Here is a 16,447-nt window from a genome sequence, read left to right on the forward strand (position 1 = left end):
CAAATGACAAGTCTAAACAGGCTAAGCTCAACCATAGACCGGGGTTAACCCACAAAGTTCACCACTATGAACAGAGTTGAGCAAGCACAATTCACAGCGGGAGGCAGGAAGGGCAAATTGCACACTCTCCAAAACAGCCGCCCTGAGTGAAGGATTTCCAGTGTTTCGTAGCGGCAGGTGAGCACGATCAGCCACTGATTGCTTCACAGAGTGTCACAGGATCCCCAGGAAGCCAATCGTCTATGTGGGTTGCCACAGTGCAATCTGCATGCACAGGGGCTGGCATGAGTGTCCAGCTAGCCAATCGTCAGAGAGTCCTGGCACTCTTGGCTTTGCTTGAAGGGAAAAGGCGGTCTCACTCCCTCCGAGGCCCAGGGCCGTAACAGGTACTGTATGAGGAAGTCAAGAATGACAGAAGTATGTCAAGTACTGTATAAGAATAACCAAACTGTGGTGAAGTGTGTGGTAGGAGTGACAGGTGGGCTCAAGGTGAGGATTGGATTACAACAGGGATAAGCTCTGAGCCTTTAATTTGGAATATTGATGAACAGGTTGACAGTTGAGGTCAGACAGAAGTTCTCAAACTATAATGTTCACAGATGATATTGTGATCTGTAGTGAGAGTAATAAGATACCAGGTAGAAGAGAACCCGGCGAGGTGGAGGCATGCTCTGGAGAGAAGAGGAATGAAAGTCTGTAGAAGCATGACAGAATATATGTGTGAATGCAATACGTGAGGGAGAGAGCTGTAACAGTGAATTTGTAATGAGTAGAGGCAGTGAAGGCAGATGAGTTTAAATACCTTGAGTCAACCATCCAAAGCAATGGACAGTGTACAAGAGAGGTGAAGAGGAGAATATAGGCAAGGTGGACTGGATGAAGACAAGTGTCAGGGTGATTTGTTACAGAAGAATAGCAGCAAGAGTGAAAGGGAAGGTTTACAAGTGATGTGTGGTTTGGAGATGATGTCAGTGACAAAAGGACAAGAGGCAGAGCTGGAGCTGAGAGAGTTGAAGATGTTAAGGTTTTCACTGGGAGCACTGGGAGCGACGAGATTTGAATATAAATGAGTTTCAGAGAAATAGCTTGGGTTGAGTGTTTTGGAGACAGAGATAGAGAGGTAAGAGTGAGATGGTTTTGAAATGTGCAGAGGAGGGATAGTGGATATGTTTGACAAAGATCTCCACATTCAGTGGGATTGAAAGGATTGAAAATGAAGCTGCCAGCCAGGAACAACAGTTTGGTATGAGTTTTAAAGAAGAAAAAAAAAATCTTTAAGGTCAACTCTAGAATACAGAATAGTTCGACCAAACCAAACCGGTTCAAAAGTAACTGTATTTTACTGAAACTGCATCCAAGACAGCAGCAATTGCAGCAATTTCCCAGGTTGTCATGCCCAACTGATTGTTGCGATTTTTGTGGCTGTAGTGCTCCTTCCACCCACTTCAAAGGGGTGTGTTTTTAGCCAGGAAAGAAGGTTGGCTTGTTAAGTACAATCCAAGTCAACTCCATTAGCAGAAGAGAAATATGGACAGAGCAGGTACAGCACAACTATTGCTATCTTAATTAAGTCGGAGATAAACTATAGAAACTTCTGCATTGGCTTCATTTTTCTGAATTTCCCATCTGGTATGCTGACTACGGTATATATGAGTAATGCACAAGTTACAGATGCACTTATATTTTCACTGAGAGAATGAACAGAGAACTTATGTTGAACTGGCAAAATGCAGTAGTGTTTTTTAAGTCCAAGCCACGGTAAAATGACAGTAATACATTCTGAGTTCATTGATTGTTCACAAGGAGATGATTCAAAGCTGACCTTTACTTGTTCTGATGGTCTGCATCCCTGATGAACCTGCATTGCTCTTTGGAAGTTTAAGTTGTTCAACAAAGCACATCTGGAGAAGATCAGTTCTTTCTTTGCTTCAGTCTTTCTGTGCTATTTTTTTGCTTTCTGTGCATATACAGCAATTTGCAGCTATACACTTTGTAACCTATTAACAGTATAGCACACATGCAGGATCCCACATAAAGGCCTGCTTCCTCATTAACAGTTTTAAATTAAATTCTGCTGAATTTTATCAGCGCTATCTAACCATTTGTTAACCTAGGCTTTCTACTTCAGGCTCTGTGCCACTCACATCACAAGGGGTGTTTTTCTTTACATGACTCATACTCTTCACAAAATGATCCCTAATGTCACCTGCTCCAATCAGAGACGTTACATGATGATGATGATGATGATGATGATGATGATGATGATGATGATGATGATGATGATAAAATGGAGACAATATTGGAATTAATTTTTACTATCTGAATAGGTATTATTGGTGATAGTATTGGTGAAAGTACAAAACATACAACAATACAAAAAAGAAACATGACTTGGCAGAGGGAGGTACTAAGATGGAAGACTGAATGGCTTAAAGCTTGATATAGCTTGCTAGTGTGACTTTTCTGTCTCATATGTGTTCTTTATTTCCTGGCTAAATGATTAGGGTATCCTATACTATACACATAACATGGTCGAGAGGAGATTGTGTGTTCAGGGTTTCAGTTTAAAACTACATGTGGCTAGATGCGCCATGTTCTCATTAATTTTTTAATTTACAGTGTGTTTAAAGCGAAATATAGATTTAATATATAGTTAATTTGCTAAGCTGAACCATCAACATCAGGGATGAAGCCTACCTGTAAAGTTACACCTGCAAAAACTGTGTCGCATTATTAGTGGGATTTGTACATATTTAGCTAACGATGCAGGAAATGTGTAAAGGTTTGTATACTTGATTCTAATCTTGTGATAAGTCTCACATTGCAGCTGCTAGAACACAAAACACACCAAGAACTCCTATTCCGTCAGTAGCATTCATTGTACTTTGATCTGTCAAAAAAAAAAGTGAAGCAGTTTCCACATCTTTATTATGCTATTGGACAAAGTCAGAGCTGAGCACACTCAATCACCTTTAATGTTTAAGAGTATCTAGTTTATAGTTTCAGAGCTTGAATGTGCAAGCATAACTTTAGAAAGAAACAGCAGCACAGAGAAAACAGTCAGGATTAAAATGGTTTTAAAATTAAAAAATTTTGTTTTTCTTTCTTTTAAATTGCACTGTGTTTTAAAGCCCAAGATTAAAGACTTCCTCCGGCATTAATTTCCTGTCAACACTTTTGCATTTTACTGTTATTTTTTATGTGTCCTCTAAAGAATTTTATTACCATTTTATCATCATGTGATAATATCTCTGATTGAAGTAGGTGGCACTCATAGAAACCAGAGTCATATAACGTCAGAGTCATATAATAATGTGGAAAACCCCCTATTCTGTGTGAGCATGCTCAGAGCCTGAAACAGAAAACTCAGTTTAAGTGTGAAAGCTGATAACCACTGTTGTTATACCCATTATCTCTCACTGGGATCTTCGGTTTTGTCAAAGCAGCTAACAGAATGAAATCATCTTTAATATATACCCCTCAGGTGGCACACAGAAATAACAACAGATATTGTGACAAAGCCTCAGGAAAGGCAGGCCTGTTTACACGCAAGGGCAATCAGGGAAGTGACGACAGCTGTGGCAAACTAAACACAGGTGTAGACAATCAAGACAATGACACAGGAAAAAACTAATGGAAGGAAGGAAGGAATACTGAGGAAACTAAACACAAATAACAAACTCCATGTAACAGTAACTGGGACTCAACTACAACAAGAACTAAAGGCTCACAATTGGGGAAAAAAGCACATAGAATCACAGTGAAACTGAGCAAAGAAATATAATATTTTAATAACAATTTAACATATTTCTAAAATAACAAGAATGAAATTGAAAATACTAGATGAGAAAGAGGACCAACAGGAAATCGAAATGTTTATATTTATATATGTTTATATTAATCAGAAATTATGAATAATAATGAAACCAAAAACACTACAAAAATACAGAACTTACAATACTGGGACAAAATCCAAATAGTGTTGAAAAATTGAACTTCCAATTAAAGACTTCAGAGAGGTTTTATATATATATATATATATATATATATATATATATATATATATATATATATATAAACAGATAATAACAAGAAAATGCTGTACCCGGGTTTAATAGGGAATCCTTGGTACTTCAAATGAAGATGTTCATATTTGTAGGTTATTAATTTTGTAATGATATAGCAGCATCTGGGGGGAACTCAGCATGGAGTCCAAACCCCCTGCTTCCACATTGCCAACAGAGAAAATCATTGAGCAAACTAGCCAGCAAGCTTTTTCAGGTTCACTTTAATATTTAGACTCTTTCAGCATACTACACTTCATTAATGAGAGGCAGGGACTGACGTGCTTTCTGCAGTTGACCCCAACAAAGCTGTAGATAAGAGATGCAAAAGGATGTTCATTTCTGTGTTTTCTTCCTTTTCTCATTAATATTCTACCACAGTGCTCGTCTGTAATGTTTTCGAAATTCATTTTTATATGACGCTCATTATTACCAGAATGGTCAGAGTAGTTATTCTAAGACTAACTCCAGCACAAATTCTAAATGTCACCACTTCAATCATTTAAGTCAGTGTTTTTAAAATTATAAGTGTGTTGGTAAGAAGTGAAAACGTGTTACTGTGACATTATTACATTAAATCAGCTGTTGAATGTTTTAATTAATTTTTTTTTAAAAAGTGCAATTGCAGATTCAAATGCAGTGCTGAAGCATCCAGAACAAATTAGCTTTCATCCATGTTCTCCAGGAGCCGGCCTCATTTACTGTATTGAGCAGATCTTCCACCCATGAGTTCATTTTCTTGAAGTGATTAAAATGTCAGAGCCAAGACTGTAATGCATCCTGACTTAAAGTTTGACCAAGAATTGTGAAGTAGATTGCAAATTACCCCCAAAGAATTTACTACTTATTCTGAGTGAGAAGGTGGTAATCAATCAAGGCACTTCACTCAAATGTCAGTTAATCAAGGTGTGTGTCTGGGTTTTTGTGCATGTGTTTGTGTTCGCAGGTCCAAAAAGCAAAGTGTTCAAATGGGAGTGTATTTTAATTCGAAGCATTTTGATTCAAACTTTCAGAAACAGTGACTGCCCCCTAAGCAAGTCTAGGGGAATTAAAATCTATATATTCTGTAGTTACAAATAATTATTATCCACAGAGTTCGTGAGCAGCTTTTGCATACCTGCTGCTGCAGGAACCCTCAGTTTTATCTTTTTATTTCAGATGCCGTCTGCAGTGCTGATAGTTTCTTGGTATGGTGAGGGGGGAAAAAAAACAAAAACGCTGAAAAGCACAATTTTTGACGATGGGTTCAGACACCTGCCTCAGGTATCGCATATTCTCCTTTGGGCTTGATTCCTGCTATCTCGGTAATGAAGAGACACACAAATGAGTCTGCTACTACTGTGTGTTTAAGTGAGCAAAGGTGTATGCTTTATTAAAATAAAATATTCAGCCTGTTTCAGCTAAAAATCAGCCATACCCGACCGAATTGTGTGATAACCAGACAAATAAACTTTTGCTCCAGTGTTAATGATTAACATCTCTCTAAATATCTCACTAATATAAAAGTGTCCCTGTTAAATGGTTATGATTTTAATATATAAAAGAGGACCATCATTGTTTGATTATTTGATTTTACTTTTTGCTCCCTGGCTGAAGTTATAGCTAGTTAAACAATATGATGAAACATCAGGTAATTATTTAAAGAATCATAAAAAGAACGTGAGAGTCGGAGGATGCAAAGCCGAAGATAAATGTAAAAATAATTTTGTTTTGTCTTTCTAATCCTGTGTAAACAGATAATGAAGAAAAAACACAATTTGTTTCATAATTGGTAACAAATTGTGCTTCGTTCAAGAAATTCCCTCAGAAAACAATAATTAACTCATATAAGATTTATTCATCCATTAATGACAATTACTGTAAAAGCCTGAATAGTTTTAGTAGGAATCACACTCACTGCTGGTGTAATGCTTTCCACTCAGGCCTGAGAAAAGTTGGTGGAGATATCCTGTACAGGCTGGGAAATCAGCCCTATTCAATTCTGAAATAGATTTCTAGATGTTCCCTGAAGATATATTTTAAATGGCCTCGTCTCATTTTCCTGGTTTTGGGCTCATAAAACATGTACACAAAAGCTGAGGTAGAAAGCATCCATGTCTGAGATTAACTAAACCAGCTGAACACCTCCCAGCACACATTGATGGGAAAAATTTATATAACTATTACCACTCAATCTAGATTTTATAAATCTTTCTGGACTAAATAGATTAAAACCTAAAATTCTAAACATGTATTCATTATTTCAAAGTTTTCCAATGATTGCATTTGCAGAAAATGCATTTTGTTCAAGTGTATGTAACGTAAAGAAATCATACATTGCTATTTTGTGCTCACTGGTCATTACTTTCTAATACTGGAAGGAAATAATCCATTACTTTAATTCTTTCATAATGTTGGATGTGATATCTGAAGAATCTATTAAACCTACACCGATTACACTTACACCTTGCTATCACTGTGAGTCAGACCACCTTCAGATGTGTTTTAGATGCATTTGATTTCAAATGTATGCTGCATGCATTAGCACCTTTCAAATAGGGTTGCCAACTCCCTGAAAAATAAATAAGGGACACCTCATGGCCAGGGCCCGGCAACCCAGTTCACCCTTCCCAGTGTGGTGAATTTTGTAGCTCTTTTTTGTGTGTGAAATTTTTTTTAACCATTTGACTTGAATTTGATTTAAGCAGATGCATATTCTTTGTGATATGACCATATGGGAAACAAATGATCATTTAGCCATTTATTTTTAGCTCAAAACGACAACATTAACACAGTAAAACAGGTCTCTTTCTTAAACAGAAGCCTGTCATGCTTAACTTTTGAGAATATAAGTAAATCTTTCTTTAAAAGAACTCTGTCCTGCTCAACTTAAAATTATATAAATTAACAGAAAACAATAGAATGAAAAATATTCTTGTAACTGTGCGCATATAGTGCATTTAGTACAATTGGCTTCAGTTGAGGTATTATTTCAGCTTTTCTAATGCTAATCAGCTGCTCCTGTTTGTAAACCCGCTTGTTCCCATGATTAAGCATCTTAACTAATCATCATTATTCATCTATGTATTACTTTTATGTATTAGTCATCTATTTGTTGTAATCATCTATCCTTGCAGTTGTTTATTACACAAAATAAATTATATTATTACACTTCTGGCCACATAGCGCTGATATTCACTGCACATGCCCATATTAACCTTAACCAGAGGGTTTAAAAAAAACAAACCAGTGTTTACATACCATATCTGCTTCTGCCGTGGCCTGGTGGACAAGAAATTGGTTAAGGGTTCCCCGAGCTTTCACGCCCCTCATGTTCTTCATGTGCCCACCACTAGAAGCATGCCTATGGAAAAAGTGCGCCGGCACACAGTGCAGTGCGCTTTATGGGTGTTATCGTGCACTTTTCCAGCCAGGTGTTTTCCTTTTCCCATTCCTCCCTGTACTTTTGAAGCCTTTTTTTCTTTCTCTGAGCGAACAAACATTGCTGCTCTAATGCTGGGCTTACACTGTGCGATTTTTGGCCCATTTTGAGACGGTTTTTGAGTCGTGCGACCGATTTGGTGATCGGCCCGATTTTGGCCTTCATCGTGCATCGTGTAGTATACGTGGGGTAAGGAGAAGCGATTAACACCTCACGACCAGCTCCCGATCATCAATCGCTCGTGAGGGTGTCACCACAGCCGCTCACACTGCTCACGCGCAAACACGTAAACGTCGGTGAAAAAGACGGAGCAGCACGGCAGTGCAGCGTGTGATCTGGACACAAACGATGGAGGCACAACTTGTAGAACTTTGGAAAGCTCATCCGAGCCTTTTCGATGTGGCATCACAAAATTATCACGACCACAACAACCGTGAAAATAGTTGGATTTACATGCTGCTCAATCACAGCTGCCTGATTAATGTTTTTCATTAGCAATTTAGCAAAGTTGGTGGTGGTGTGCGTGTCTGTGTGAGTGAAAGACAGAGCGGGAGAGCGACAGAATTTCTGTTATAACCTTCATTTTATGGAGGCACAGTGTGAGCACTCAGGTCGCATCAGAGCATCGGGCCGTATAGTGTGAGACCCTGCATCGTGACCTGCAAACTTCTAACCCCTGCGAGTCAATCGTGCAGTTTGAGCAGGAGCTGAATAACGTGACTGAAAAAATCGCACAGTGTTTGCCCAGCTTTAGGTGTACTGTTGTCCAAGACTTGCACCGCAGTGTCGGCGTTTGTTTCCCTGTTGGCCATGCTTCTTGTTGTGGTCATCTGTTGTCTTCCGGTATTTTCTCCGTAAGCGACCTTTCCTCGACCAATGAGATGAGCCGTAATCTGAATTGTCATAAGTGTGCTGTCAGCTCATTGGTCACAAAGCAGGAGAGGGGCTGGGAATTATGTTTTCAAACAAAGCGTTAATTCCATTAAAAGTTATAGACTACTTTTGATTCTCACTGTATTACGGGACAAAGTGCGTCCCTTATTAGCTCAATACGGGACGTGTACTTTTGTTTCGAAATACGGGACGATTCCGTTTTTTAAGGGACGGTTGGCAACCCTACTTTCAAATGTTAATGTGATTTTAACATGGGGCTGACTGCAGTGTTTTCTCTGTGAACATGTTTATTTAAAAAGCTACGTGCATTTTCAAGTAAAAACCTTTTGTCTTGAACAAAAGACCAGAACAGGAGAAGCAGGTCACAAATGAAAAAAGCCAGTAGACCATGTGGTTTAATCTGGTTGGTGGATTACTCCTATTAGAAACAAAAAGCAATAGCGGTGTACTACAAAGCAGGTTTAATGTAGTTGGGCGTTCTTGGCAAAAACCTCAAACTCCATTTAGAGGTAATGACAGTATAAAAAGTATTTTGCATGTTTCTCTCGTTACCTGGTCTTCCTGCTTCAGGTTCGCATAAAATGTGACATACCATTTCACTCTTTTGAGCATCACGAGAGGTTAAAGTGGAATCGAGCATCTAAGATTGGGTGTAACAGTGCATATATGAAAAAAAATGACTTATAAGACACATGATAATTTGTTTTGTGAGCTCCAGTAGATTTTTCTTTGTGAGCACACTGTGATCAGCTGGCCTATGCTGTACTCCAGTACTCTGCGCTCTTTGTGGATTTAGTCAACCTGGTCTACAAGCTATAAGTAGATAAGTATAGCTCTATGGCTGATTTCCAACATTGTTAAAGTCTGAGAAATATGAAAAAATATCAGAAAACACTTAAACATCTGCAAAAATAGAATGACATAAGGCATATAAGGTGAAAACAGAGTTTGTATAATTCTAACAAGCTTAACAGTCAATATTTGCTCTGTCCAATTTTATTCTTCAACACAGCGTGAGCTCTCTTAGGCGAGCTTTCTTGTAATTTTTTTACGTAGTCTCCAGGAATAGTTCTCCAGGCTTCTTGAAGCACATTCAAAGCTCTTTTTTGGGTGTTGGCTGCCTTTTATTGTTTCATTGTGTGTATCCAGGTGTGCTTTATTTCCACTGACAGTGTATTTGGGATCATCACCCTTCTGAAAAATTAAGCAGTTGGCAGTCAGATGATATCCAGGAAGTACTGCATGGTGGATCAAAATCTGACAGGGGTTTTTTTTGTGTTTATAATTCTCTCAATTTCTACAAGAGTCACAGCACCACTGGATGAAATGCAGCCCCAAACCATGACAGAGCCTCTGATGTTTTACACACGGCTGGAGACACGCACTGCTCTCCTGACCTCCTCCGTACATATTAGTGACAGTGAGTCATAGATCAGTGTTAAGTTTAAAACTTTAAATGATATAGCACTTTTAAAAAAATCTTAATTTACACTCTCTCCTTGGCAGCAGGTAGCTATGCTTTGGTTCTGTTGCCACAGTTTCTTTTTCACCATGAACACATAACAATGAATGTGTTGAAGATGTAAGCAGACACGTAAAAAAGGCAAGGCTGTAGCACACACACACACACACACATATATAACCCACACCTGCCTCTAAAACATTTAGAACATATTAGAGTTTTTGTTTTTTTGTTTTTTTCTGATAATTTTAAAACAGCAAGATTTTTAGACCATTGAGTTCTGACACCCTCCTGACTAATAAAGAAAATAGCAGATCAATGTGAAATTAATGTTATTGATTGAGTATTCTGAGTGATAAATAGCCTACAAAAATAACTGATCAATTTTCTGTGCTTTGAGCTGCCATTCCACTTGTGTAAAAGACACTGGTGCAGCACATAAGGACTAATTATTAAAATAAAATACTGCAACTTAGTTTTCATTTGGTAATATTACAAGTAGTGTTATTAAGACAGTTTAAAAATTGTGTGTATAAATGTATTCCTTCAGAAGAAACTCAAAGCAAACTGTAAATAAAAGACAATGTGACATTTTCAGATGACTTCATGTGTTTGGCATCAGGGACAAAGGGAGCCAACTTTGTGACACTGAAAACTTTAAGTTCAAAATAACATGATTTAATTGTGCTTTGTAGAATACCATCAGGATGGAGACAGGACAATTACTCCAAGCCACACTTGATCAGTTTCACAAAAAACAACTTCCTGGTCCAGCCTCACATACGATTCAACAGCAGATACGGGAGGTATGCTTTAGACTGTGATTGACATGTTGCTATGGTATTAAAGCACAGTGCGCCTCAGTTTCTCAGCCGTGCCTCATCGGGCTTCAGAACACCAAGATGTTGTTGATGATGATGATGATGGCTTCACAACTGGGCTTTATTAACACAGTAGCTTATAACATCCTTTCCTCCCTTAACTTAAAAATAGAAATGTATTTGAGATTCGTGGTTTTTTTTGTTCTTTTTCTTTAAGGAGATCTTGTCAATACAATATCCATGTCTAGTCCTGCGCCTCACTGGGAATAAACAAGCTTAAAAGACAGGCTCACTACCAGTGGGAGTTAGGAATCCCTGTCAAATATCTTCTAAATTTGACATCCTTATCGTTTTCATAAATGTCACAGTCCCAGCCTCTTCTCCCTGCACTGCAAAGGTGTTAACATGTTCTCTATAGAAAAAGAGTTGTATATGCTTGCACAGTAAACACTATGTGCCCTTTCTCTGTATGTGTTAATGTTAAGTTTTGTGTAATATTAAATTGCAGTTTTTAACCAGTGCATATTGAATTTATTTTGCAACTACACAATCTTCATCTCTGAGGGTGGTAAAAACGTAAGGAATTGACAAATCAGATAACAAAAACACTTATTCGAGAAGACAACTGAAGATCTCTTTAGGTTCTGCACCGCCTTTTATTTTTATTTATTTATTTTTCCAGTGTGTAGCAAAGCTGTTTGCTTGGAAGGTGCTGTTCTTATAAAAGATTAATAGTTCCCTGGTGGCCCCGAGGCACCCGAGCCAACAACTAAGGATTCATAAATAAAACTAAATGGATCAATAATTCCAAGACTGTAGAGGTAACCTATGGCTACCCCTACCTTGAAAGAAAAGGCTTTCAGAAAGGTTAGGTTTTAATCGAAGCCTTCCTCCGGTAATAATAAAGAAAGTTTGATATTTATCATCAGAACTGTGTAGTAATGTATCTGATATCCAGAAACCAATTCACATGCTGAGAATGTAGCTATGTAACATGGTTTAAAGTCACCCAGCACTGTGCTGGACTTGCAGATCAAAAGTATAATGTTTATTTTTGCCATGTCCAGAACCTAATTACTGAGGTTATATGGACACTAAATGTGGCTAATTACTAACCACAATACCATAGATAGTATTTTTTCCACAGATGCATATGATCCAGTCATGAAGCATATCAGTATGTTATGTGTGTGTTCTAAGTACTCATGCAAATGAATGTTGAAGACTAGCAAACAGAAAGCATTCTCCAAGGCTTCAAGGCTCATCAAAAATGGTCTCTATATTTCTGACACGCCAACATCCGAAGTTAATGTCAGTGTTTTTTGAACATCTCTCACTACCTGTCGTTTGTTTTAATTAGCGCTACACAAGGGAGTTAGGGTTTGACACTTTACAATCTTTAAACATTTTACTGATGTTTCAGCATTGTTTCAGTGTGAACTTTGTGTCAACCACAACTTTAGATAAACTATGTGGATAAAAGAGTACTGGGCCAGAATCCCTAATCTTTGAATTCAGGTGTTATCAGTCCTATTGCAGCAAGTGTACAAAAATCAAGCCAGTAACCATGCAGTCTGCCCTGTGGAGGAATAGATCATTCTAAAGAGCTCACTGAATTTGAGCGTGGTACTGGAATAGGATGCCATCATTGTGATCAGTGAGTCCATGAAATTTTCTCCATGCTAGCTGTTCCACAATCAGCTGTAAGTGGTATTATTGCAAACTGGAAGGTGTAAGGAAGCACAGTAACTCAGCAACAAAGTCAGAGACAACATAAAGTTACATAGTACTCTGTTGGCCCAGCAACTGCAGAGTTTGAAACCTCCTCTTGCATTAACATCTGTGATAAAAAATGCATGCCAGGAACTTCACAGCATGGGTTTCTATAGACGAGCAGCTCCTGGAGGTTTAGGTGTCCCGGTGCAGTCTACTACAGCATACACTATATCTGGGTGTATGTTGTTTTGAGATTTCATGTACAATACAGAGTCTAAGGAGCTGGAAAGAAAAGCGTCTGGACTTCTTTAAGTTTCTTGAAGAAGTTTCACCTCTCACCCGAGAAGCTTCTTCAGTTCTAAGAGCAATTGGTGGCGAGTCCCAGATTTTAAGCCCTATTGGGAGTATCCCTAAGAGGGTCTTGGACTCCCTGTTGTCCCCTCTGCCTAATCACAGCCAAGGTGTAAAAACGGGTGTGGGTCACAATCAGCCAAGGTTTCAGGTGATTGTGAGACCTTGCCCCATCCTATCATGTGAATTACTGAGAACAAATGGCCCAATGTGTGAGTGAGTGTTAAGGTGTCTGGGAAGGGATCTCAAAGCTGGATTTTCACTAGCTGGGCCCACATCCTCAGTTTAGGTTAGACAGCATTTTAGTAGATGAAGGTGAATGGCTTGGACGTGAATTGAGCAGTGGTTTGGGGAAGGCCTCGAAGGGGACTGCTGGTGGCTCCCGGGCCTAGCAGATCCCCATGTACTAAATAGAAGTGAAGAAGTTAAAGAATTGGCACATAAACGAGAATGAACAGCTTGTAGAAATGGGGGAACATATATAGATAAGAACCGGAAGAAACATGTTTGGAGGCGTGGTCCCGCTCCTGAAATTCGATACTTTATCTCCACATAGATGGCAGACAGTTGGTGTCGTGAGCCACCCCCTCTGTTCAAGCAGGGTGGTTCACAGTGGACGTAGATGGCTTCTTTCATCTGGGACTCTCCACCAATTGCTCTTAGAACTGAAGAAGCTTCTCAGATGAGAGGTGAAATGTCTTCAAGAAACTTAAATAAGCCCAAACGCTTTTTTTTCCCAAGCTCCTTAGACTACGATGACCTGGATGACTGAGACCCTTCACAGACATTTACAGTACAGACATTTAAGCATTCTTTTTAACATGCCATCAACCCAGCATTTGTCCTAACCACCAAATATCAAACATATTGCAGACACAAAATATTAATGCTATGTTTTCAGGTACTCTGTCATCTGTAATAATAAACATAAAAGGCTATTTTAAAAGAACTGTCTCGGAGCTGTTCCTATCAAATTGGTGAGTTATTTTGCCAAAGCTACAGCAGTCACTTGAATATGTAGAGCAAAGACATAACTATAGAGAAGTATGGATGATCTCTGAATCGTGAACAGGCGATCCATTGTCTCAACAGCCAACACCAGATGGTTATTAATCAACTTTTATTGAACCAAAGTGCCAAAGCAGAATGACATATTACACTGCGAAGGGAAACTCTTGTGACAAATAGGACGAATAAAATCATTTGCCTGTGGTTTGCAAAGCCATTATCTTGGCAGCATGATGATGATAATTATGATGCATGTTTTGGTTGTACAAGCTGTCCTGTCAGCATCGAATGCCTAACAAATACATCCACACCGTGTTTATTTGGGTGTTTGTTTAACAATGCAGTGCAAAAGACGGACAACTTTCTTTGTTAGCTCTTAAATATTTTGTATTTTTCTCTTGCTGTTATACAAAAGTCAGTAAGATTTGACATTGACATTTAATTAATGCTTTTTTTGTTTCTTCTTTCCTTATATTATTAATTAATATTTTCAATGCAAGACCAAAAAAGACATATTTGTCAATTGTGAGTAATAATTTTATAACTATAATAAAAACAATTAGAGACACACTAAGTATAAATTTTAATTTGCCATTATGCATAATTTGTGCTTTTGATTTTGGTTGTGATTAATGACAATATGCTTAACCAAAGATTTTGGATCTTCCTCACTGTAGAATTGCTGCTTGCCTAAAAATATTTGAACACCCACTTTTTTTTTTAGCTCTGTGATCCAACTGACAGCCTTTAAACTTCCACCTAAGAAAGATTGTGTGTGTGTGTGTGTGTGTGTGTGTGTGTGTGTGTGTGTGTGTGTGTGTGTGTGTGTGTGTGTGTGTGTTTCAGTCATAAAACATAAAAGCATGTGGAAATATTCCTGGACATGAAAATAACAACTCCTGGTGACTCATTCATGTGTATTTTATTTTTTGTCTTTCTTCCCAGGGGACTAATGCCACGTACACTAGACAGCCAGATCACATTAGAGAAGACTCCCAGCTACTTTGTTACCAGAGAGGCTCCCAGACGCATTTCCAGCATGTCCCATGAGACCAAGCTGATCGTTGTGGTGCGTAACCCAGTCACAAGAGCCATTTCTGACTACACACAGACGCTTTCCAAGAAGCCTGACATTCCCACGTTTGAAGAGCTGGCCTTTAAGAACAGAAGCTTAGGTCTTGTTGATACTTCCTGGAATGCCATTCGGATTGGGATGTATATTGTGCACCTGGAGAACTGGCTGCAATACTTTCGCTTGTCGCAAATGCACTTTGTGAGCGGTGAGCGACTGATAACAGATCCAGCAGGGGAAATGGGACGTGTCCAGGACTTTTTGGGACTGAAACGAATTATTACGGACAAACATTTCTACTTTAATCGAACCAAAGGTTTCCCCTGCCTGAAGAAACCAGAGAGCAGCAGCCAGCCACGATGCCTCGGTAAATCCAAGGGTAGGACTCATGTACAGATTGAGGAGGAGGTCATAGAACAGCTGCAGGAGTTTTATAGACCATTTAACATCAAATTCTATGAAACTGTAGGACAAGACTTCAAGTGGGATTGAATGTACCTTATTGAGAGAGTGTTGTTTATTAAAATGCCTGTACCACTGGAGAAATGTATCTTTAACAAAATATTTGAAAGAAAAGTTTATTGAAATATGTAGATTAAAGAAAAGATCTAAAAGAAATGACATAGAACTCTGACTTCAAAGCTTAAATATAGAAATGATTTCACAACATTCCCGATCATTCTGGGGACAAAAATTTCTTTAAGAAAACACTTAATATATACAAACACAGTTTTCTTGTCATACATGGCATTAGGAATTCATTAACATGCAAATAGTTCTCCATAAACTAATTCATTAAGAAGTAGCCAACACCTTCTTAATGAATTAGAAGGCTTAGTCATTTAGTCACACCAGACATAAAAAGATTGCTTGAATATTCATTAACAAGATTGCTTATTTATTCAGTATTTCTGCTGGAAATGAACCACTGTCTTTACTGTCAAAAAGCACTCAACATGATGTCGCAGCAAACCGCCAAACTGATAATAAAACCAACCTGTCAGTTATTCTGCAATGCATTTTATTGCCTTACTGTTGAAAAAAGCTCGCAAGGAAAATTAAGAAACTGTGTGAATAAAATAAATAAAATGTGAATAAAAATCATCATCTTTATTAAAAAGGCTTCTGTATTACTGATAAAGGTTAGAATTTGCTGAACTCATTCAGCTCTTGCTGTGCTTACATTTTTGTTGTGATCATCAAAATAAAAGACTACATTCAAGGTTTTATCTTTTTTAAATTCTTGGTGTGAATAATCTTATAATAGAGATATAATAAAGACATTTGTCCCAGTTAGAAAGCACTAATCATACAAGATCACTTATACACAACCATCTAATCTATTGAGATAAAAAAAAAACAAAAAAATTCTCCTCTCGCCCCTGCGGGTGGTATGCCCTTCAACCTCGGGTCCTCTACCAGAGGCCTGGGAGCTTGATGGTCCTGCGCAGTATCTTAGCTGTTCCCAGGACTGCACTCTTCTGGACAGAGATCTCCGATGTTGTTCCTGGGATCTGCTGGAGCCACTCACCTAGCATGGAAGTCACCATACCGGGTACTCTGATTACCAGTGGGCCACTGATATCTTCACCCTCCACATCTTCTCGAGCTCTTCTCTGAGCCCTTGGTACTTCTCCA

At 38.5% G+C, this 16,447-nt stretch overlaps 1 protein-coding gene across 1 annotated transcript in view; it reads left to right on the forward strand.

Annotated features, from left to right (window-relative positions):
• hs3st2 (heparan sulfate (glucosamine) 3-O-sulfotransferase 2) overlaps positions 1-16,159 on the forward strand; it is a 32,749-nt gene extending 16,590 nt beyond the window's left edge. Inside the window, exon 2 of the mRNA XM_040046872.1 lies at positions 14,683-16,159. Coding sequence (XP_039902806.1) covers positions 14,683-15,301 — 619 coding nt within the window. The 3' untranslated portion in view covers positions 15,302-16,159. The remainder of the gene's footprint in view (positions 1-14,682) is intronic.
• The last annotated feature ends 288 nt before the right edge of the window (positions 16,160-16,447 follow it).

The sequence above is a fragment of the Simochromis diagramma genome, unplaced genomic scaffold, assembly GCF_900408965.1.
Source record: "Simochromis diagramma unplaced genomic scaffold, fSimDia1.1 OVJJ01000321.1, whole genome shotgun sequence".
Taxonomy (NCBI): Eukaryota; Metazoa; Chordata; class Actinopteri; order Cichliformes; family Cichlidae; genus Simochromis; species Simochromis diagramma.